At 56.7% G+C, this 21847-nt stretch overlaps 3 protein-coding genes and 1 non-coding gene across 6 annotated transcripts in view; 3 read left to right on the top strand and 1 right to left on the bottom strand.

Moving 5' to 3' along the window:
* The window catches only part of DGCR8 (DGCR8 microprocessor complex subunit), a 36393-nt gene extending 31617 nt beyond the window's left edge, over positions 1-4776 (top strand). For both annotated transcript variants that reach the window (XM_059409108.1, XM_059409109.1), the window contains 3 exons: positions 560-687; positions 2058-2171; positions 3187-4776. In XM_059409108.1, coding sequence (XP_059265091.1) covers positions 560-687; positions 2058-2171; positions 3187-3270 — 326 coding nt within the window. In that variant the 3' untranslated portion in view covers positions 3271-4776. The remainder of the gene's footprint in view (positions 1-559; positions 688-2057; positions 2172-3186) is intronic.
* Positions 4777-5636: 860 nt separating this feature from the next.
* TRMT2A (tRNA methyltransferase 2 homolog A) lies at positions 5637-10358 on the bottom strand. The gene is made up of 12 exons (XM_059409110.1): positions 10048-10358; positions 9224-9786; positions 8856-8964; positions 8486-8667; positions 8162-8276; positions 7954-8069; positions 7764-7875; positions 7071-7193; positions 6801-6876; positions 6373-6489; positions 6154-6250; positions 5637-6062 (listed from the first exon to the last, which is right to left on the bottom strand). Exons 1-12 carry the CDS (start codon positions 10069-10071, stop codon positions 5846-5848), a joined length of 1851 nt encoding a protein of 616 aa, XP_059265093.1. The 5' UTR covers positions 10072-10358; the 3' UTR covers positions 5637-5845.
* Positions 10359-10475: 117 nt separating this feature from the next.
* On the top strand, positions 10476-18062 carry RANBP1 (RAN binding protein 1). Of its 2 annotated transcripts, none has more exons than XM_059409111.1 (6): positions 10476-10774; positions 12127-12263; positions 14180-14337; positions 16422-16550; positions 17195-17260; positions 17796-18062. In XM_059409111.1, the coding sequence occupies exons 1-6, from the start codon at positions 10760-10762 to the stop codon at positions 17918-17920; spliced, it is 630 nt and encodes a 209-aa protein (XP_059265094.1). In that variant the 5' UTR covers positions 10476-10759; the 3' UTR covers positions 17921-18062. The 2 variants fall into 2 exon arrangements, with proteins under 2 accessions (XP_059265094.1, XP_059265096.1); XM_059409113.1 differs by having other exon boundaries at positions 10478-10774; positions 17799-18062.
* On the top strand, positions 17293-17418 carry LOC132024062 (small nucleolar RNA SNORA77). Its single transcript, XR_009406173.1, has one exon. It is a non-coding gene; the product is annotated as a small nucleolar RNA SNORA77 (small nucleolar RNA).
* Positions 18063-21847: the final 3785 nt, after the last annotated feature.

Below are 21847 nucleotides of genomic sequence, written 5' to 3' on the forward strand. Positions count from 1 at the left end.
GGGGGGGGGGGGGGGGGGGGGGGGGGCGGGGCCCCCCCCCCCCCCCCCCCCCCCCCCCCGCCGTCTGGGAAGCGTGGCCAGCCTTGCTCTGTCTGGCCATAGAAGGCTTCTGGCACTCACTGTTCTCCAGATCACTCTGCTCCTTGGCCCTGCCTTCCCTCTGTATAGAAACCCCTCCAAAGTGCATGCACCCTCTGGAAACTTCTCTGGGCTTTCTGGTGGAGTCTCCCCTCCCCTCTGCCTGCCAACACCCATTGTTGCTTGTCTGTTGCTCTGGAAGTGTGGGGGTGGTGGGAAGGAGGCCCTGTCAGTTATGCCTGTGCTGAGTTCATGAAGCCCCCAAGGGGGCTCTTCTGCAAAGTGGAGTGGGATGGCTCCTGGCCTCATCTTTGTGAGACCTGGTGCCCAGTGCAGGGCTAGAACACATCTGTACCCCATCTTCTAGAACATACCCTCAGGTAGGCTGGGGGCACAGCAGGCATGCTCCTTTTAGGAGAGGTGGCCATGTTGACAGCTGGGTGTTAGGGATTCCCTCTCCACATTTCGTCTTACCTCGCAGGTAAGAACAAGAGAGTTGGGAAACAGTTGGCCTCTCAGAAAATCCTTCAGCTGCTGCACCCACATGTCAAGAACTGGGGGTCTTTACTTCGCATGTATGGCCGCGAGAGCAGCAAGATGGTCAAACAGGTAACTGGGCCCCCACCGTGGAGCACGTGTTTGGGGTCCCGCTGTCCCAGGGGCAGAGTTGGGTAGCTCTGCTCTTGTTTAGTGCTGCCTCTTGGGCCCTCTACTGGGCATGTCTGGGATGGGAGGTCATTTCTGCTGTGTCTCCCTCCCTGAGAAGCCTGGGTCTGGCACTGGCTACATGGGAAGGGCTGCCCAACAGGAGGTACAGGTGGTGGGTGCTGCCAGCCCAAGTGGAGAGGAAGCTTCTCAGCTAAGCCCTGTTGTCTTGTGCACAGGGCTGGAAGTCCTTGGATTGACAGAGAGTAAGAGATGCAGGGCAGTTTTTCCTGGCTATAAATATCGGTTTACCTTTAACTCAACAGCGTGAATGTGTCATCTGGTTAGTTTAGGCTGTTTTGCTGTGTTCCTGAGATTTAAAGCAATACCCTTAGGTTTGTGTGCTTTGTGAGGTGGAAGGAAATATGGGGAGGTGTTTGTGGTTTTTAAGTTTTCCCCTAATGTTCCCAGAAATAGTTCGGGTTATTGGCACCCCAGTAAGGGGAGGGATGGTCATTGTGGTATCCCTGAAGAGGCCCTCATTTTGGACTTGACAAGATGGAGTGAAGGAGGTGACACTGGGCACCTAGAGTGCTTTGAGGAACCTCGATAGGAATTGCTGAGAAAATTCAGATGCAGATGAAGCCGACTTGTGCCTTTATGTCCCTTCCTTTTGTGCAGCATCTTGGTTGGACTAAGATTGAGAGGGAGAAAGCCTGTTTTGGCCCATGAATGGAAACCCTTCCAAGCTTGGAGGGCGAGGGTCCGGTCTGGGCACAGCCCCAGCTGACATCTTTCGGAGGACAGGTGGAGTCTGACACTCCTAGGCCCAGCAGGCGTTCTTAGAGATGGCCACTTCACCCAGGAAGGGCCTCAGGACAGCTTGGTCCCATGCTGAAAGTCATAGGGCATGCAGAGAGCCCTGTGTCTGGGGCTGGTGGGCTCCCAGTGCCAGGATGTGTCCCATCTGGCAGCATGCCGTTGCTGTTGGCTGAGGCCGTGCTCTGGCTGTTACATTGTGAGGGTCAGGGCAGGGTGAGTTCTTGACGCCGACGGCAGGAGTTGGAGGCAGCTGTGTGCCAGGGTGCTTTTTGCCTTATGAAGGGAAGAGGCCATAGCTTCTTCCTGCTGAGGGTGAGGTGGAAGTGGGGGTGACAAGGCCAGAAAGTGAGCTGGGGCAGCCGTGGACTGGTCTCGTTCTCTGCGGCTTTGTCAGTCTGCCAGTTGAGGGTGGGGCCGTTGGGGTGGGGTCATGCAGCTCTGGTCGCTGGCCACAATGTGTTGCTGAGGCCTGCCTAGGGCCCTCCTGAGAGCAAGGCGCGGTGCTCCCCCAGGAGACCTCGGACAAGAGCGTGATTGAGCTGCAGCAGTACGCCAAGAAGAACAAGCCAAACCTGCACATCCTGAGCAAGCTGCAGGAGGAAATGAAGAGGCTGGCCGAGGAGAGGGTGAGCAGGAGGCCTGGCCAGCACCCCAGCCATGGCCCCTCGACTCCCTCATCCCCTTGCACTCAGGAGGGGAGGGCCGAGTCAGGGTCACGCGGGCAGCTGTGGGGGTGACGTCAGCCTGCAGGAATCCGTCCCTGGCTCCTGATGCCAGTGTAGTGCTCCCTCTTTCCAGTGAGTCCGCAGCACTTCCAGAGTACCTTTCCTTTTCTGTTTCAGCATTCACGGCATTTGCATCAAATCATGTCATTTTTTAGTTACATCATAGAGTTCTCAGCCCTGGCCTGCAGCTGTGTAGGGCTTGGCTTCTGGGTGTTTCTACTTAGTACCAGCTGTTTGAAGGCAAGGACAGTGCACCTGCCAGGCCTCGCTTACTCAGGGTCCAGTGGGCGACAGACTGCTATCATGGACCTATACCTCAGGCCCTTGGCATTTCTGGAAGAGAGGAGCATGGTTCACAGAGCAGGTGGTCCTGGGCAATGCTTGATGCTGGTCAACTTCCTCAAGCCACCCGCTCGACAGGCTTCTAGGCTAGGACCTTTTGTAGCTGTGGTATTTGCCTGGGCCCGTATAAAACCCTGAGAAGGGGGTATCTGCTGTTTTGCCTTTCTGGTGGAGATGCCTCACCCCTGCCCTCAAGTTGGAGTAGGGAGAGAGACCCACCCATGTGGCTTGTCCCTGGTGGCTGTAACTTCCTTGGCCCAATATTAATTATCACTACATACATAAGTGGGTGTATTCTGAGTCCCAGGGAAGAACCAGCACGTAGTGCTGTGAGATGGCACCCAGGGAGACCCAGCCAGCCTCCCATGTGGCCCACTTCTCAGGCCTCCCCTCCCTCCACCTGATATGGCAGAGCAGTGGTGCCCTCCTACTAGAGGCTACCTGGCACTAATGTGCTGAGCTCACCGTCCCCATCCTCACCCCCATTGCTCCCTACCTTGGGCACCTCTTGCTTGAGCTTGGGCTCGGCCACATGTTCCCACATCATTGGTATCCCTGTCCTTCGTTCTTCCAGGAGGAGACTCGGAAGAAGCCCAAGATGTCTATTGTGGCATCTGCCCAGCCTGGCGGCGAGCCCCTGTGCACTGTAGACGTGTGAGGGAGGCAGCAGGGTCAGGCGCGGGGACTGCCAGCTCTGCTGCCAGCGAGACCACCCGCCACTCACTCTGCAGCCTTGGGCCTCTGGTTTGAGTTCCTCCCCTGCGGCCAGGCATCTGAGGCCGGGACCAGAGGGGTGGGGCTCTGGTGCACAGGGACAGCTGGGCCACGCAGCTCTTCCTTGGGGGCCGCCCACAGGTCTGAGTGGATGTGTTCAAGGATGGACTCCGCTTACCCACCCGGGTGAGAGCCAAGAGCTTGGCAACAGCTATGAATGACCTCTGCCTCTGGGGACTTGCTGCAGACTGATTTGATGAAGGTTTTCATGAGTGTCAGTACGTGCACAGACAAGAAATGACAGACTGAGAAAGTGGTGGCCAAGTCCTGTGGCACTCTGTTCCTCTGGTTCTCGCAGGCCACTGCAGGGGTCTGGTCAGAAGGTGCGTGCTGGCACCCCCGCCCCTTTCCTGCCTCTTGTGTTTTCCCTTTTACTCTGAAAAGGTTATAATAGGAAGGAGTATTTCAGACCTTTTTGGCTTAAAATAAACACAATTTTAGAATCAGCTATTTTTCAGAGATTGCAGGCGAGCCCTCAAGGTGATTCTTTCCCACTCCTGAAACCTGTTGCCAGTGGGAGTATGCAGTCTGCTGGTCTCCGCCTGGCTTGTTACCCTGGGCTGGCGTGTGGTTCATTTCCTCTGAGTAAGTCTTAATGTCCTAAAAACACGCCTTCTTAGACACCGAGGCCCTCTTCACTGGCCTCTGGCAACTTTTTACTAAAGATTTTTGCACAGTCAAGTCCATCTGTCCACCCATCAATTTTTAAAGCTTTTATGGTATTTTAGCATTTGGGAAGAAACTTTTACAGCAAGAGTAGAAGATAGATTTGGAATCACGTAGCAGATATAAACAAGTTAAGCATTTTAGCACGATTTTAGAAGAGGAAACCAGGACCGTTCATGTAGACCATCTGTGCTCACAAAGTGGCGCTCCTGCCTGGAGCTGGCACAAGCATGTGGAGGGTGGCGGTTTTGCCTGTGACAGTGGCTGCACTGGATTTTAAGGGCACCTGCCCTGTGCAGCCAGGCCTCACGGCCACCTGTTCCTTTGATCAGCAGTCCGTGCTCTCCAGGTGGCTCCTGCAGACAGGTGCAACGGGTAGGTGGGTCCCTACCCTGAGCCCCTGGGGATGTGGGTGTGTTTGAGGCTCTGGGTTGTCCCCATGTGCAAGGTAGGGGTGGCCATCCACTCCCTGTTCCTTGGGCCTGTTCAGGGGTACACTGTTGGCTGTAGGGGCCCACTGCTGGGCTACATTCTCCACAGGTATGCCTGTTCTCCATCCTGTTCCCCGTGGTAGGCGTTGATGGCATTTGTTTTCAGGAATACAGAATGTCGGTCTTCCGTGCCACCCACAGTGTATCTCTTCCTTACCACCTATGTGACCAAGGTTGGCTTTTCTGTTGACCTTTATAAAACAAAACCTTCAGATCAAGTTGCTGTAATTAGACACTTGCTTCTGTCTTGCCTCCTGTCTGCAGCTGTGAATCATCATTTTGACTATATGACTGTTTGCCCCCGGAACAGCCAGATGCGCCATTGTGAACCAAAGCTTTGTGCACACGTGTTAACTAGAGGCAGTGAGCCTTGCTGCAGCCTCCCCATGTCCTTCCTCTTGTATTCCCCCCACTCCCTGTGGGTGTGAGTGTTGTGTGCACACAGCCATGCTGTGGGGAGGGCAGGGGGGAAGTCTGTGCTGATGCCACCTCCACTTGGCCACTGGCCGTCGTGTACCTTCCAGGCAGCAGCTCAACTATGGCTGTAAGGGTGAGCCTTGATTATCTGAACGCATAAAGCAAAACTGTCCCAAAGGGAATGACTGGTGTTTCTTTCTAATTAGCACGTGAGGCTTTGGACCCTCAACTCACCAGAAACAGCCTTTAATCTGTGCCTGGTCACACTGTTCCTATAGCAGCTGGGCAGCGTCCAATCCCAGCCCCAGCTCCTATGGTTTCCCTTCAGGGCTAGGCTGGGGACAGAACCTCACCTCACAAGGCACAGGGAAAATGGGCAGACCACAGGGCCTACCTGTGTAGACAGGCTGCCCCTTGCTGTGTGTTCTACCTTATGTGTACAGCTGGCTCTGGGCCTTGAGATGTTTGCTTCCCTGGCAAAAAGCATAAAACCTGATGTTGTCAGCACACTGTTCTGACTTGCCACCATGCAGAGGGGCTGGCAGAGTGCTAGCAGGAATGGAGGCTCAGACTGGCTGCTCAGGGTGCCCTGTTGACCTTGCCTCCCGGCACCTACAGTGGGTGGGCAAAAGGGAACGCTGTGGGCTAAGGAATTTTCATCAATCACAGTAACATCAGTAGTTGAGAAACTCTTTATTCTAGCATTATATCCCAGCTAACCCGGAAAGGGGAGGGGTGGTAGGGGACAGGCTATGGGAGCCTAGGATCCACGGAGACAGATGGAACACCACGTCTTGTGCCTTCTAGATGCTGCCTGAGCATCCTAAGACAAGGACTTGGGGAACCACCTGTTCTGAAAGGACAAGGTTCTAGTTCTCCAGGGACCTAGCAAGAGGCAGCAGCCCTGGTTTCTTGTACGGTGTCCACTGGGGGCCCTGGTGGGGGCTGGGGTGCCAGGGCCCCTGTGCCATTGGGGTGCTCTACCCTCTCAAATAGGAGGAGCATCTCACAATGTGGGGTCTGCGGGAACAGGTCCACAGCCACAGCCTTGACAGGCCGGAAGGGGGTGCCCTTCACCCGGTTAGATGGAGCCCGGCAGAGGCTGTGGTAGGAAAGGGATGTCAAGATCAGCCACATGGGTCCCTGGTCCACCCTGTCCTGGGGCCACCCCAGGCCCCCCACTTCACACTCACTCCACAAAGTTGCCCATGGCTGCCCGGGGGTTGCAGGAGACATAGAGGAGCCGTTTGAGGTTCTCAGCTCTTCGGATGGCCAGGATCACTTTGGAATCTGAGGAGGTTCAAACAGGATGGGCATCAGGCTTGAAGCTGTGCCGTGTGGTATGCCAACCAGACACCCCTGCCCCCCCCCCCCCGCTTCCCCATGACACCTCTCAGATGGAGGCCACTTACGCAGGCCAGCACGGGGCGGGTCCAGGATGGCAACGAGTTGCTGGGAGGCCAGTCTGCTCACCAAAGTGGGCACCAGGTCCTCGGCTCTCCCACAGTGGAACTCCACATTGCTCAACTCTGGACATGAAACCACAGCCATGTCACAGGGGACCCAGAACACTCTCTCCCTGTAGAGTCTGCATGATGTCTTTAAGTCCCTGGTCAGAGGTGTCCCAGGAAGACCTGCTGGCTAAGGAGCCAGCTCATCCTCCTCCAGCTCTGGCATCCTGGATGCACTGTTCAGTCCAAACAGTAGGTGGCCTACTGTACTCTCTGCCCCTCACCCCACTGCAGGCCCAAACAACGCCTGGCTGGGTCCCTGGTGCTGTGTTGAGGTATGCAGCAGGAGTATCTGCTGCTCACCCACTGCGCGGAGCGCCGGCTCTCACCGTTGTCTCGGGCATTCACGCGGGCATCTTCCACAGCCTCCTGGCACAGCTCAATCCCCACGACTCTCTTCACTCTCTGAAGCCAGGAAAGGACAGACTCATGGCACCCCACCCCATCCCCACTGCCTTAGGGAGAGAAATGGCAGGAGGTGTTGGAGTGAAAGAGGATCTGGACCAGGCTGGGGGGGGGTCACTGGGGGTGGTCATGAGGCAGGTGACAACATGGGTGGGGTAGGAAGAGGGTGTTCTCAGTGGGGAAGGAGAGCTCACTGGGGCCAAAGCCAGGCCGATGGTGCCTGTGCCGCAGCATATGTCCAGCACTGTGCTCTCTGTGTCCAGCTGGGCCCAGTCTCGGATGACTGTGTAGAGCACCTCGGCTGCCAGAGTGTTCACCTGGAGAATGGGCCGGCAGTCTCACTGCCCGCACTGGCCTCTCTCCTGCACAACCCTCCTCACCCCCAAGCACTTGCACTCCGTGGGCATTCTTCCTGCCTGGGGGCCTCCATGGCCCTATCCTTGGGCCACTCACCCTCTTCGCAGGTCTCCAGATATCCCTGGCCCCTCACCATCTAGCCGTCTGAGTGCCAAAGGGCCGGTCCTCAGAATGACCCTCAGTCCCATCATGCCTAGCGATTCCGCCCAATCTCCTGGCTTTAAAGAGTAACTTGATGGTGATAACCCCCCCTTTACCTCTTTTCTAAGTGCCAGAGCTCACACCAGAGTCCTGGCGTCACCCCAACTCCTGTTCCTACCTCTACATATGACCCTCCCAAAAGGTGATCAGAGAATCTAATAGGAAATGATCTCCCTACCTTTTATAACGCTTGGTGGCTCTCCTTTCTGGATGTTCTCCCCAGGCTAATCCCTTATCACTGCCCTAGCCCACTGTCCCCATCAGATGCTGACATCATGTCAAGCGCCCCCCTCCATGTATCCTCATTATGCCCAGAAACTCAGGGCTACCTGGAAGAAGGCGTGAGGAGAGATCCTGAAAGTCAACCCAAGCAGGTCCTCATGGATGCACCGATCTCCAGCCACATGCTCCAAGGGCAGGCCCTCCTGGCTGGGAGTCTTTCTGTGGGTGGTAGGGTTACATCTGTCAGTGTCACCAACCCTTGCAGGGACCCACCCCACCCCTACCCAAGCTCCTCACCGCTGTCCCTCCTCTACAAAGTAGAGGCAGGTCACCCCAGTGGCCTTGCCTGGCCCCGCCATGAAGTGCTGCGCCAAGGAGGCCTTCAGCCCAGCCAGTTCCTCAGGGCCCAGTTTCTGGGTAAGCAGCAGAAAAGGCCTTGTAAGGCTGCGTCACAGCTCACTGTGGCCCAGACATCCTCCCCCAGGAGGGCCACCCCGCCTGAGACCTGGGGGTGGAAGTAGACAATGGCCATGGCTTGGCCACGGCGGCTGGTGCGCACAGTCAACTGCTTCCAGTGGCCTGAATACGTCTCTGGGTTGTACGCTGAGTATGGAGTGGACCTGTGGGAGCCATGAATGGCCCTGAGTCCCCCAACATCTGCCAACCAGGACTGGGTGAGCATCCCTGCTCTCTCTTCCAGCCACACCTGCCAAATCACAATCCCAGAATCTCCCACCCCCCCCCCCCCACCACCAGGCAGACTCTCTGCTCCCAGAGAGTTACCACCTCGGAACTTCTTGAGGCCCCCAGGCCAGCCATCAGCCCTCACCGGATGAACTCCTGGAAGGCCTTCACCACCTGCTTGGTGGCCCCAGGGATGTGCACGGTGTCAAAGGGGGCGGCCACAGCACACGTCCCGCCCTTGTACTTGCCAAGCCGACAGCCGACTGTGTTGTCTTCCCCGTCCACCCCAACGCCGACCAGAAACTCACACTTATTACGATACTCGGTCTGCAGGGAGGCAAAGAGACATGTCTGCCCTTACCCTGGCCATCCAAGGGATGGGGCTGACAAGAAGTAACAGTCACACCATAAATACCAACAGCAAATGCAAAGCAGAAGAGGGATGGCAGAAATAAGTGAGAAGAGATCCTTTAAGAACATGAGATGAGTTTCTGGCCACACCAGCACGACCTGACCTGCTGGGGTGATGGCCTAACCCCCTCCAGTGGGCAGCAGGCCTTGTTGTGCTTGTGCCTCTGTGAGAGTAGCCAGGGCAGCAGGGCGCGGTTGGTGCTCCCAATTTCCCTGCAGGATGAGGTGGGGCCAAGGTTGGACTCAGTCTGCTTCCCCTGCAGCCATCCCCAGCCATTCTCTAAATGCCCATGTACCTGGCCCCTCCCTCATGACCCAACTATCCACACTGATTATACATGGGTTTTACTAGCTAACTACCCAAGAGACCATGCAGACCCTGAAGATGTCTGTACAAGGCACAGGATGGGCGAACAAGCACAGAGCCGAGCAGAGCTCTGGGGCCAAGGGGCTGCTCTGCACCCACACTCACTTGGCGAGCTTCTGTAGCACCTGCTCACACTCCAGCTGCTTCCGCTCCAGCTGTTCAGCATAGGGCACAGTCCAAAGAGGTGTCACTACATCTGCGATACATGTGGCTGCTGGCTCACCCTCATCCTCACGCCGCCTCTTCCTGGCCATAGGATCAGCCTTGGGCCTGGCCAGGCGCACGCTCAGTGGGCGGCCCTTCCAGAGGGCACCGTGCAGCACACGCAAGGCCTTGTCCCGCTCAGCAGCACTGCGGAATGTCACAAAGGCGCAGGGAGGTTGCCCAAAAAGTTTGGTCTTATGAGGCTGCAGGCCAAAGCGGCCCAGAAAGCGTCGGACATCACTGAAGCTGGCGTGGCGGGGCACATTCTGCAGCTCCAGCTTGAAAATCTCAGAGGTAAACAGGTCGTCCCTGATGTAGCTGTAGAGCCCTGGCTGAGGCACGGACTCTGCAGCCGCCTCAGCACCCCCTTCCTCCTCCTTGTCTTCCTCCTGGGGGGCTACTGCTGCAGAGCTACCCTGGGCACTGCTGCCGTCTTGGCCGCAGCCCTCCATAGGCACAGGGCCCTGTGTGGAGAGAGGCAAGGACTGGGCTGAAGGCTCGACCCTAGAACCTGAACGCCCCAGGGCCCCTTGCCCCACACCCCGACCTCCGCTACTGTATCTACACCCAGCTTTACCGCGTTCCGTTTTCCCCTCTCCCAACGTATTCCCCTGTCCCGTTTTCTCCCAGCGGTTTCCTACCCCGCCTCCATCTCCATCTCCCCCCACACCCCGTTCTCCTCCATCTCCTCCTCCGTCTCCCATCAGCATCTCCCTTCACTTTACTTCGTTGTCGAGCTTGTCACTCATCGTCCGGTCGGTCCGCTGCCCAGACTGGGGTTCCCCGCGAGGGCCGCCTCCGCTGCTCGGTCCTGGGCCCAGCAAAGGAAGCGGGCGCTCAGAGCGGCGGCTGCAACGCCGCGAGACCCCTCGCCGGCTCCGCCCCGGGCGGGGGTGGGACTCGAACCCTCGGTGCTCACGTTCGGGTCTCAGGTATGGGGTACGCCGGCCGCTCGCCTTGCTGGCCACTCTCCCGTCAGCCAACGCGTGCAGCCGTGGCCGCACGTCTCTATCATCCTGGTTTCCGGTGACGTCATCGCCACGCGCCAGCCTCGCTTCCCCTGCTCCTTAGTGAGCTCCAGAGGTGCGCGCCGCCGCGGGGCGGAAGTGCGCGCTAGGGCCGCCGGGAGTGCACGCTCTTCAGGCTGTCGGGCGGGCCGGGCATGCGCCGCGGGCGTTTTGGCGGGAAGCGCGGGGCGGGCTGGACAATGAGAGTGTCCGCAGTGTGAGCCAATAAAGCTGCACTGGTTTTGAATCGCGTCGCGTTTCCCGCCGCCGGGGTCAGGGGTCGGGGTTCGGGTCGCGGGGCGGAGGGAAGAGCGGGAGGGCGGGAGGCGCCGGCGCCAGACGCGGAGGAAAGGAGCTACAACCAGCCGCCGAGAGGCCGCGGAGCCAGCGACGACCGAGCCAGCCGAGCCGCCGCCGCCGCCGCGCCCCCATGGCGGCCGCCAAGGTGCGGCCGGGCCCGGACGGGGACTGGGTGGGGGCCCGGAGGCCGAGGCCGCTATTGGCGGCCACGTGGGCGGCCCGCGCCGCCGCCGCCGCCAACCCCCGCTGGCTTGAGGGCTCCGTGCCTGCGGGCCTCAGTGGCGCGTGGTTGGAGCTTTGGGGAGCGCGACCTGGGGCCTTCGGGGCCAGGGCTCGCGATGCCTGGGGCGCGCGTGTTCGGTGGCTGCGGGGCGGCCGCGTGACCTTGGGGCGGTCCCAGGTGGGGCCGGGAGCCCCATCGGGGCGTGGGGAGGCCCGCCGCCCGGGTTCTTGATCTCTAGTGTACTTCGCTGCTCGACTGAGATGAGGGGCCGATGGCCGGTTTCCTCCGGCTCGGCCCACTTGCAGGCTTCCCACCAAAACCGTGCTTCCCTTCCTGCCGTCGCCTACGCAGCACTTCATTCATTCTGTTCTCACGTCTTGAACCGCCACAGGCCTCTGTCGCGAAAGCTCGCGTTCCAGCCAGGTGGTAGGGTTGTGGCCTCACCGACCCAGGGTGGGGGCGGCTTTGTTGACTGCGGGCATCTACTCGAGCTGCCCTCGGCGGAGCCGCAGTTGCTGTTCAACCAAGGAAAGCAACGAAGCCTTATATTTGTTCTTTTTTGGCTCGAGTTTGGTAGCAAAGTCTCCCAGCTTTTTCTGGACTACAGATCACCAAACCACGTGTTTGTAAGACTTGAACCTAAATTATGATCCTTTGTGCTCTGTGGTTTTCTAAACTGGATCCGGATTTTACTGCTCTCGTTTGTGTGATTTCTGTCGAGGCATCAACTTTCTGATGTAAGATAAAATTGCTGACAGAATTGTGAATTCCATGTAAATACTAACAGTTGGGTAGTAACTTTTTTGCCCTGTTCAGTAACAACAGCACTGATTTATTTTTTTCCCTCCAACCAGTAGACATTCAAAGGGTTGCTATTTGCTTAAAGAGTGGCACTCTTCTTTAGGCTCTGCTCCGTCATTGTGTCTTTTAATCTTAGCACTGTCATTATTCACATTTTCTAGGTGAGGAAATGGAGGTGCAAAGTGGTGAGACAGTGTCTCTTTGGCCAGTAGGAGGCCCAACTTTAGGGACCTCCGTCCCGCTGTCCACACATGGGATTGATGCATCTGGGGAGGGTGCCGAAGTTCAGCATCTTACTGCACTTTCAATGTGGGTGCAAACCTCTCTTTGTGTGAAAGACTGTGGGCATAATCTCTTGCTTTGGGATGAGGCAGATCACTAGGAGAGATTGCCCACTGTGGGTACTGCTGACCTCTGTGTGGGGGCCAGGCTCCAGGGCCAGCAGAGTCACTTCTCTGCACCTCATTTCACAGGACACCCATGAGGACCATGATACCTCCACTGAGAATGCCGACGAGTCCAACCACGACCCCCAGTTTGAGCCTATAGTTTCTCTTCCTGAGCAAGAAATTAAAACGCTGGAAGAAGATGAAGAAGAGCTTTTTAAAATGTAAGTAAGCTCGTGTTGCTCCAGACATAGGAATCTTTAGTGTGAAATGAAGTTGTGTTTTTTATGGGTGTCAGGGTCTTGGCCTGACTTTCAGTTGGACCGAGGCTTGAAGAAAGGGCTTGGAATTGTATGATGGCTAATGTGGAAATCAGGGCGGCTGTTAGAATACATTGGTTGGATAACTCTTCACCGGGTGCCCTTGCTTCTGGTGGCCAGTGCTGTGGTGAGCACAGGTGCTCCCTGGTGTCCTGTCCCTGCTGCTCTGTCCACAAAGGTGCATCTTACCAGCCCCCTGTCCTTGCCACCTTCCAGGCTTGTTACTTCTAAGACTCCCTTGGCACCCTTCCTCTGGTTGAACGGGGAGTTTGCCATTATTATTATTTTTTTTTTCAAATTTTATTATTTTTTTTTCTTTTGCATGATAGATTCTGGCATCTTGAAGTTTGGGAACTCCCAGTTCAGTGTTTTTAACGCACAGAGTAACACCTGGAATTATAAGTGAAAGTGGATAGTGTTAGGCCTACCAAAATGACTTTCTAAAAATTAATCTCCACATGTTTTTTGGCACCTTCAGTGAGAAGCTCCAATGGCAAGGGACATTTTTAAGTAGCACTGGAACCAGCCATGTGTTGAGATGTTTGTAACAAAATCAGCACTGCCAAGACTCAGAATCACAGGAAACACTAGGCTCCCTTACAGGCTAATGGAAATAGGCTGGAGTGTTTTTCCTGTCTAAGCTGTGGGGTTCCCTCACTGCCCCCCCCCTCCACTTCAGATTCTATTGAAGAAGCCAGATGAGGGTGTGAGTGGGGGGCAGGGACAGTGACCCCTCCCTCTAAGGAGAGGACCCCTCCCTCGACTGGGGAGACGAGCCCTTCCCACCATCCCCAAAGGTCTGGGGAGGGAGAGTCACATACACCCCTTTGGTCTCAGAGAGTGGTGGGCGTGTCCCTGAAGACACTGGTTCTTTACATCACTGCTTTGCCCAGAAATGGTGCGATAGCCAGGGACTGGTTTCTCCCAGAACTGGGGACTGCTGCTGGTGCTGTTGCTGTCACACACATGTGCGCCCACAAAGGGCTAAGAATTGCTCCTGGCGGCCCTGGGCACAGGACCTTCCTGAGGGAAGCAAGGCCAGCAGTTCAGGCCTTTTCGTCTGGGGCCTTGAGCTCCAGGTGAAAGCTCTGGTGGCATCCTTGTGAGGACACTGAACTGAGCTTGCGGGGAGAGAACAGAGTGTTCTGCAGGAAATGGACCAACACTGCTTGGGTTGGGTGGGGAGAGGGAATGGAGGGCTTCAGCCTAAAGCCCTAAAGGCAGGACTGCTGGGCTCATCATGTGGGCTTCGGTGCCTGGCTGGGTGGGGGCCTTGGCTGGGCCCAGTATGAGGTGCTGTTCTGCGCAGGAAGGCAGGGTGTTGGTCAGAGCCTGGCAGCCTGAGCGGAGGTCTGCAGCCCTCTCTCTGGGTTGGGGGGCCAGGGAAGCAAAGGGGGCATCTCACAGCAGAGGGAAGGGCTGGTCCTTTGGAGGGCAGGGGTCCTTGATCTCACCTGCTTCTATGTTATCCCTGTGGCCCTCTGGGACCCCAGGGGCTCCCCAGCACTGTGACCACAGGCTAGCTTGGTGTACTCGGAGGTATGTTTGCTGAGAAGTTGGGTCTTTATGTTGGAAATTGTTTTTTCTTTCTCCTTTCATTATTCTAAGTAAAAACTTGAACTTTGTTATTGTCTTGCTCTTTTGGTAGTTTTTTGACCGATAGTCCTAGACGGTCAAAGAAAGCAAAGGGCATCTCTGGAGGCGCCAGATACAGCCATTTGTTCAGTGCACAGAAAACCAGTGTTCTTTCCAAGCCAGTGTTTCACTACTTATTTCCCTCTTTGCTCATCTAAATTCTCTCTCAATGGCTTTTCTTGAAGGCGGGCAAAGCTATTCCGATTCGCTTCAGAGAACGATCTCCCAGAGTGGAAGGAACGAGGCACTGGTGACGTTAAGCTTCTGAAGCATAAGGAAAAAGGGACCATCCGCCTCCTCATGAGGAGGGACAAGACCCTGAAGATATGCGCCAACCACTACAGTAGGTGGCTTCTGGGGGGGGTGTTTTTACTCTGAGTTCCACACGAGGATGCCTCAGGTCTTTGGCCAGGTTGCCTTCAGTGCTGCACTGGGTGCCCAGGAGTGCAGTGGGACATGGGGCGCATATTTGTGGTGTGTTCAGAACTTAAAGTGGGAAATGAGGTGTTCCCACGTGCTCTGAACTCAGAGCAGACTTTCAGAGAAGTTTCTGACATATGAGGTGTGGAGTCCAGGCAGATAGGACTTGACAGGGTAGACACAGAGCCCCAGTGTGGGCTTGGGACTATGAGGTTGTGTGTTGTCAGGACGTGTTCTCCCGTATGTATTAGATGTGCCCAGCAGGAAGCGTTTCCATTCTTGGGTGTGTTTTGTCCCTGTGGGGTGTCTCCTAAGAAGGACACAAAAGGGAAAAAGAGTCGGGGGAGAAGGTGGCTACCTTATCCTTGTGCCTGTGAGACTGAACAGGTAGTGGGTGGTGACAGGCTGAGGACTTTGGATGCATCATCCTTGGGTTCAGTATGGTGGGGGTGGGGCTGGGGGCTGGAAAAGCCGCATCAGGCCTCGTCTGTGAAGGAGCGATAGTAAGTTCCCTACCATATCAGTCTCTTGGGTTCTGGATTGTTCTGCAGTGCTGTGTGTATTGGGAAGCAGACATGCTTGGGGCTGCATTCTGGATCCAGGGACATGTCTGCATGTCTTGCAGGGTAGGACCCCTCATCAGGGCACACAGGGTGACCAGCAAGAACCTGAGCAGAACAGTTCTTGATGGTGTGGAAGGATGGGCAAACGGGTTTGCAGAGACCCTGAGGGGTGGTGCAGAGGGGCGTTTATGCCCTTCCTTTTTTAAGATTTTATTTAGTTATTTGAGAGAGCAAGCGCGCTAGTGAGCACAAGTGGGAGGCAGAGGGAGAGGGAGAAGCAGATGCCCCACTGAGCAGGGAGTGTAACACAGGGCTCCATCCCCGCAGGACCCTGAGTTCATGACCGGAGCCGAAGGCAGACACTTAACTGATTGAGCCCCCCAGGTACCCCTTTCATGCCCTTCCTTAGGGCTGCTTGGGTGTCCTCTTGTGAACCCCACCATCCCCACCTGTCTTCTCTGGCCCTTGGCCTCCACTCCAGTTTGAATTGTTCCCCAGGGGTCTTCCTTACACCCTGTGCTTCTTCCAGAGCCTGGTCAGGTCACTGGGTTGTTTCCAGGTTGTAGGCAGGTTCTGAGCCTGGAACATGTCACAGACCCTTGATGTGCCAGTGGGTGGTGGCAGGAGGAGGCAGTGGCACCTCTGTGCTCCCTACAGCTCGAGGGCTTGCCTGGTGTTGACATGGTGTGACTGTTGGTTCAGACGGTCATGTGTGTTTGGGGCTCGGCATGGGCCGACCCACATCCCTGGAGATCTCTGCCAGGTGTACAGGGGCACACCGGTGGGGGTGGCATTGGGGCTGCTTTTGTTCTTTGTGCAACCTGTCTCCCTTTTCCGCCTTGGGGCTGTGCAAAGCCCAAGGACACTAGGGTAGCTAGCTGTGCTTATTCCAGGTCGTGGCTTTGTCTTCCATGATGTAGGTCACAAGCCCCACTGTGTCCTCTTGTGGTGGCCTCGTCCCCCAAGTCCCTGGACAGTGTCAGAGTGGTTGCCCTGATCCGACCCCATGCCTTCCAGGGTGGTCACCCCACATACGGTTTCTGTCCCCCATGTCCCAATGGGCCAGGTCTCTGATGATATGACTGAACGTGGACACAGCTATGTGATGGGTGCTCCACAGGGAGGGAGGGCTAGGTGTGAGTGGCTCGGCTGGTGTTGGAGCCCTTGTTCCAGTGGAACTGGAGACAACTTGCTGAGGTATTCTGGGGTCAGGGAGCAGGCTGCCCTGTTTCCACATTTAGAGCAGTCTTGGTTTTAAGTGAATGCAAGGTGTTTGCAAAGAAACATGTTTAAGATCCGTATCCCACAGGACTTCGTTTAGGCCTGGTTGGTGGACCCCAACTAGGGGTCCTCTGTTTAGGACCTTGAGCTGGCAACCAGGGCCTTTGGGGCCAGTTGGCCTTGCCGCAGTTGACCAGACTTTCACATTGCTACTCTTCCCCAGTCACACCGATGATGGAACTGAAGCCGAACGCGGGCAGCGACCGTGCCTGGGTCTGGAACACCCATGCTGACTTTGCCGATGAGTGCCCCAAGCCAGAGCTGCTGGCCATCCGCTTCCTAAATGCTGAAAGTAAGCAGCAGGGTGCTGGGCCGTGGGAACCGCCTGACTGCAGCCGCCCATCTGACCATGTAGTTTTTCGGGGAGAATCGGTAGTGCCTGGGAAGTGTGTGGTAGGGACTGGTCCCACCCTGCTGTCTGGTGCTCTCTTGGGGGCAGGATGCAAGCCTTGCACCGTGAGCCGTGTGCGGATGAGGCCTCATCTGGGCTTTGAGATGACGAGCAGGGTCTTCTCCCTTTTAACCTCAAAGGGGACTGGGCATTCAGTCTGCCCGGGGCAGGCATTTCCCTTTCTAGCCCCGATTGTCAGAAGTGCCCAGTGGGCCTCATCTAGCAGGAACTTTGATGTGAGTGGAGAATAGAGTGGGAGGGAGACTCCTTCCCTTGGTTGTGCATGGCCACAGTGCCATATATTGCTGTGCCCAAGTTGTCACAGAGTCAGATGGAGGGAGACAGCGCGACATAGTCACCAGTCTCAGGAGGGACTCAAGAAACAGTTACTGCCTGGTCTGGGTAGCAGTGAGTCCAAGGCTGTGTCCTTAAGTCCATATTGGCCATGGGATGAGCCGTTGATGCATCTTGACTCTTCACACCCTTCAGATGTGTCCCCTTCACTGCTCAGGGATCTTAGAAGGTCTCTTCTCTTCTTTCCACAGATGCACAGAAATTCAAAACAAAGTTTGAAGAATGCAGGAAAGAGATCGAGGAGAGAGAAAAGAAAGGTGACATGGTGTCTTGGGTAGGGGACTTCCTCGCAGACTCACTCTGCATCCGGCTGCAGCCCCAGGCGGGTGCTTTTTCCGTCTGCCACAGAAACATCCCGGGGTGCTGTGACCACCTCGACCTGTCAAGGGCGATACAGCCATCTGGGGACACAGATTGCTTCCTGGGGAGTGAGCTGGCCATCAGGGTCCCAAACATGTGCTCCCTGGCCTGGCCTGACAGCTCCCAGCCTGGGGATCCAGTGACATCTGGCTAGAGCCCATAGTAAAGGGGGCCTCAGGAGGTCCTTGCAATCACCTGCTTGCTTGGGGCCTGACGATGGCTGCCATAGCAAGTGACCTGACATAACTGAGCTCCCTGACTCCTGTCCCCCACTGAGCTCCTACTTGTTTGTGTGCCCCTGGAGGCTGGCTTGGCCGGCACATGGTGAAATGGCATGTTCTTACGCCTTCACCCAGGGACATACATGGTAGGCGGGTGGGCTGCAGAGAGCAGTGGTTTTTTGTTTTCTTACTGTGTTTCCCTATGTCTTAGCAGGGTCGGGCAAAAACAATGATGCCGAGAAGGTGACTGAGAAGCTAGAAGCTCTCTCTGTGAAGGAGGAGAGCAAGGAGTCGGAAGACACCGAGAGCAAGGCTGCAGCGGAGGAGGAGCAATAAGCCACCGCCCCTTGTTTTCTCTTCCTTCCGTTCTTTTCCTCTTTTTTCTTTTTTTAAATTTTGCCCTGCCCCTTCTTTTCAGTTTGTTTTTATTCTGTTTTGTTTTTACAAGGGACTTTATATAAAGAACTGAATTCCAACATTCAGGTTGTTTTTTTCTAAGTTTCTGCCCTATTGAAGAAGACTTCAGAAAATCCATTCCCCAGTCATGAAAATGTACTGTGCTCACTTTCTTTTCCATAGTGGAAACACTTATTTATAGTCATCAAAAATAGTGAATAAACGACACATTCGAAACCTGCACAGAGGGCAGGACCATGTGTGCGCCGGCCCTGTCCTGGGAGCAGTGTGGGTGCCCGCTGGCTCCGGGGTGCTGGGGCGGCGCTGCGGGGCCCACTTGCCACCCCTGGCTCCGCCTCGGGCTTGGGGCTGCTGCTGGCCTCTGGGGCCGCGCTGTGTCCAGGGTGGGGCAGGGGTGCTTGCTGTGGCATGTGTTTCTGCCTTGTGGCAAGGGGTAGGTGGGCTTCTGCTGGATCTTGCTGTTTCTTGCCTCTGGGGGAGGGAAAGGGAGAGCACTGGAGTACACCCTGGCTTTTCACATGGGAAAGCCAAGTAGGTTTCCAGACCTTGGCCAAGGCTGCGTTTGGTTGGCCCTCGGCCCTGGTGGAGGGAAAGGCCGGTCCCATAGCACACTTGTCCAGTCTGGTGCAGTGTGTTGGGTGGGTGGGGAGCTTGGCCCCACAGCCCTCTTTGGATACCCTGCTGCTGTCCTCAGAGAAAATTGGCCTACCTGCTCACTCATGGCATCTCTGTCTGGGTGGAACTGTGGATATCTGCAATAGCTTTAAATAAAGGGCCGTTTGCAAGAATGTAAATGGGTGCCATTTGGGGGCTTGTCTGGTAAAACAAATGGCGTCTGAATGGTGTCCTAGGTGGGGGAAGAGGGTTTTTGGTGCACCGGCATGTGGTCACATGTAACGTGTGTCCTGGGAGGCCAGTGGGGATCCAGACTGTGGCCATACAGCCTTCCGATGCGGGTGAGGGGTTGTGGAGCAAGTTTGTACCTGGCCCTGGAATAGATAACCCTCACTTGGCATTTGGCCATTGACACCTTCTGGAGGTGCTTTACGTTTGGCCATGGTCTACTGGCTGGAGCCCTGTTCTATCCGATGTCTCCATATGTGTGTGTCCCGTGACGTATCTTGTTCTAAACCTCGGAGAAGCACTTCCAAAGGATGCTGTGCATCTGTTGTGTCCTGGCATCCTTAAATCTCTAGAGGCACAGGTCTGGGTGCTCTTGAAGTCACTTGGCACAGAGGCCCTTCTGGCCAAGGAGGGACATTGAAGCTTGTGCACCTTACCTGTCTTGAACAAGTTTTGACGTAAGGCAGCTGTTGCTTCCCCCTGGGCCTCTGCAGGATGCACTGATGTATGAAAGGTTGGCCCAGGCCTGATCCTTCAGGAAGGGGCAGTCAGACTCCCCTTTCACTGAGTACAGAATGGTTGTTGAACATTGTTTTTGCTTTGGGCTCTAATACAAGATGAATCCCACTTGATGTGAAACCCCAGGCTGACTTCTTCCCTCCTGGGTAAAGAGTTGTGTCTCCAAGGGGTGGGGACAACCCCAACAGCAGGGTAGGCCCCTCACAGTGGCTGGGGAACAGAGATGTGCTATGATCAGGCTACATTACAGGTGGCTTGCCGACACTGCAGAGTGCTGCAGAAAGGGAGACGTGCAGTCCTGACCTCTGGTCCCACTGGGATGAGCAGGGATGCCAGTGGGACCTCTCTCAAGCCCCTCAGCAACTGTGTTTTCAGGTGAGTTCCTCCCTGTGGCAGAGGCAACGGTAGGCCATAATTGGGGTGCTGATGGTATTGGGGATGGAGTGAGAAGTGAGTTGATAAACCTTTCTGTTCCAGGTCAGTCCCTTGGGCAAGCTTTCTGCTCTGCTTTCCTTTTCCCTGGGATCTTAACTCCTTAGCAGGAGAGGAATCCTGGGCCGGAGGCCTCACTGGGTCTCACCCGCTCTTCTCCCCTCCCCCCACCCAGGACTCCCCTCTGCCCAGGAAGTCTGCAAGGACCTCACCAAGGAGGCACCAAGCACCCCTTCTCCCCATGACCAGCACTTGGTGCTCACTCCACAACTTTTAGCTGTCCTGGTACCCCTACACAGACCCAAAGTCAGACCTGGGCCTGAGTCACAATTTGGGAGCCTGTGCGGGGGGCTCCCCATGGGTGAGCCTGCATCCAGAGGCTTCCAGGGCCTGGGGTCCCATTGCTGGGTTGTAGAAGAGCAGGAGCAATGGCAAAGCCATGGGTGGGGCATCTTTTGGCCAGAGTCTTTGTGAGGACCCTGGACCTTGCATTTCCAGGTGCTGAGGCACCATAGGCGGAGGTAAGGAGGTGTCCTCTCTTCACTCACTTTTGTGTCCCGAGCCTGCCACTCTGTGCTAGGGTGCCCCCCAACCCTATGCTAGGCCCCCTGTGGTGGGCTCCCCACTCCGCAGAGGCTACAGCTGGAGTGTTATGGGAAAAGGCCCATGACCATTTCTATTCTTAATGAGCTGTACTAATGCCCGAGTTTCAGCCCCCCAGCCCAGGGTCTTTTTAATGGCCCACAGCCAGCAGCCTGCCAAACTGAGGCTGGGGCCTTCACAAGGCCCATGTATAGGCAGGGAAGGGCTTCCAGGCCAAGGAGCCCCAGGGCCTGTGGCAGCATGGCCTGAGAAAGCGGTCCCTGGGCAGCAAGGGATTCTGGCCAGAGAGGAGCAGGTGCCCAGGGCCAAGGAGGGTGAGGACCCCCCTTCAGAGCCCCAGTGGATTCCCACCTTGGGAGGGTGCTGATGGGTCTTGGTTTCCAAGCAGAGAGCCCTGAGACTATGTTAGAGGGAACAGAGACTTGCTGGTCCTCACTGTGGAGGCTTCAGAGCTTCACCCAGGTCCCAGCCTCCCAGAGGTTCTGCACTGCTCTCCCTGGCCACTCAGCCTGTTTTGGCCACACTGCAGCCAGGCACTGCAAAGGCATGGGTCCACCTTAAGTAGGCAGCCCCAGTGGAGCTGGCGGGTGGGATTTCCTGCAGGAGGTGGGCCTGCCCACAGGCCTATCCCTGGCGGGGCAAGATGCCCAGTGCTTCACAGGCTTCCCAAGGGGCGCTCCACCCTGCCTCTGGGAGGCTGAGGGGCTCAACCGACCCTAGCTCTCCCACCTACACACACTCCCGAACCTGCAGTTTGGGCAAGGAAGCCCGAGAATCCTGCACACCCTGTCCTCCTTACCCTTATAACCAAGCGGTGTGAGATGGGCAAGAAATAAACAAGGTCACAAATTTCCCACCCTCATAAATGCCAGGAGGTCTCCGGATGAGAGAGGTCTGGCCCTATTTGCGAATAGCATGAAACAGGAACATCAGTCTGACCCCAGGACCGGCTCCGAGATGTTAAGGGAAAGACCTGCGAAGAGGCCCGGGAGGGGACCAACATGCCCCAGCGCCAGGGCCTGCGGGCCGGGATCAGGGGGCCTGGCGTTCTCCGCGTTGTCCACGCGGTGGGCCAGGACTGCAGGTGTGCGACGACAGCCGCGGGCACTCGTCTGGCCAGGGCACCAAAGCGGAGGAGCGGCCGCGCCCGGGTCCTGAACGCCGCGCCAGACGTCAGCGCCGGCGGGGCCCAGGGGTCTCGGTAGCTCCGGAGTCTGGGAGGCTCTGCCGCCCAGCGCCGGGGAAGGAGGGTGTGGGGCGGGGCCGGGGCGGGGCGCGTCCACCGAGCGCTCAGCTCCGTCCCGCCCCTCCCCGCTCCCGCCCCCCTGCCCCGCCTCTCCTTTCGGTCCACCTTAAGGGGCGCGCTGACATCAGCGCGCCGCCGCCGCCGCTACCCGTGGGGTGGGATTTCCTCCGCCGCCGCCGCCGCCGCCGCCGCCACCGCCGCCG

Source organism: Mustela nigripes, chromosome 8, assembly GCF_022355385.1.
Source record: "Mustela nigripes isolate SB6536 chromosome 8, MUSNIG.SB6536, whole genome shotgun sequence".
NCBI lineage: Eukaryota > Metazoa > Chordata > Mammalia > Carnivora > Mustelidae > Mustela > Mustela nigripes.

What these genes read in the sequence shown, in the direction of transcription:
- TRMT2A (XM_059409110.1), bottom strand. Translation starts at nt 10,071, where the DNA reads ATGAGTGACAAGCTCGACAACGAA. An exon ending in GTGACAAGCTCGACAACGAA is followed by an intron (nt 9,787 to 10,047) that starts GTAAAGTGAAGG and finishes CTCTCCACACAG; the next exon opens with GGCCCTGTGCCTATGGAGGG. An exon ending in TCGGCCTGGCTTTGGCCCCA is followed by an intron (nt 6,877 to 7,070) that starts GTGAGCTCTCCT and finishes TCCTGGCTTCAG; the next exon opens with AGAGTGAAGAGAGTCGTGGG.
- RANBP1 (XM_059409111.1), top strand. An exon ending in CCGCTTCCTAAATGCTGAAA is followed by an intron (nt 16,551 to 17,194) that starts GTAAGCAGCAGG and finishes TTCTTTCCACAG; the next exon opens with ATGCACAGAAATTCAAAACA. An exon ending in CGAGGAGAGAGAAAAGAAAG is followed by an intron (nt 17,261 to 17,795) that starts GTGACATGGTGT and finishes CCTATGTCTTAG; the next exon opens with CAGGGTCGGGCAAAAACAAT.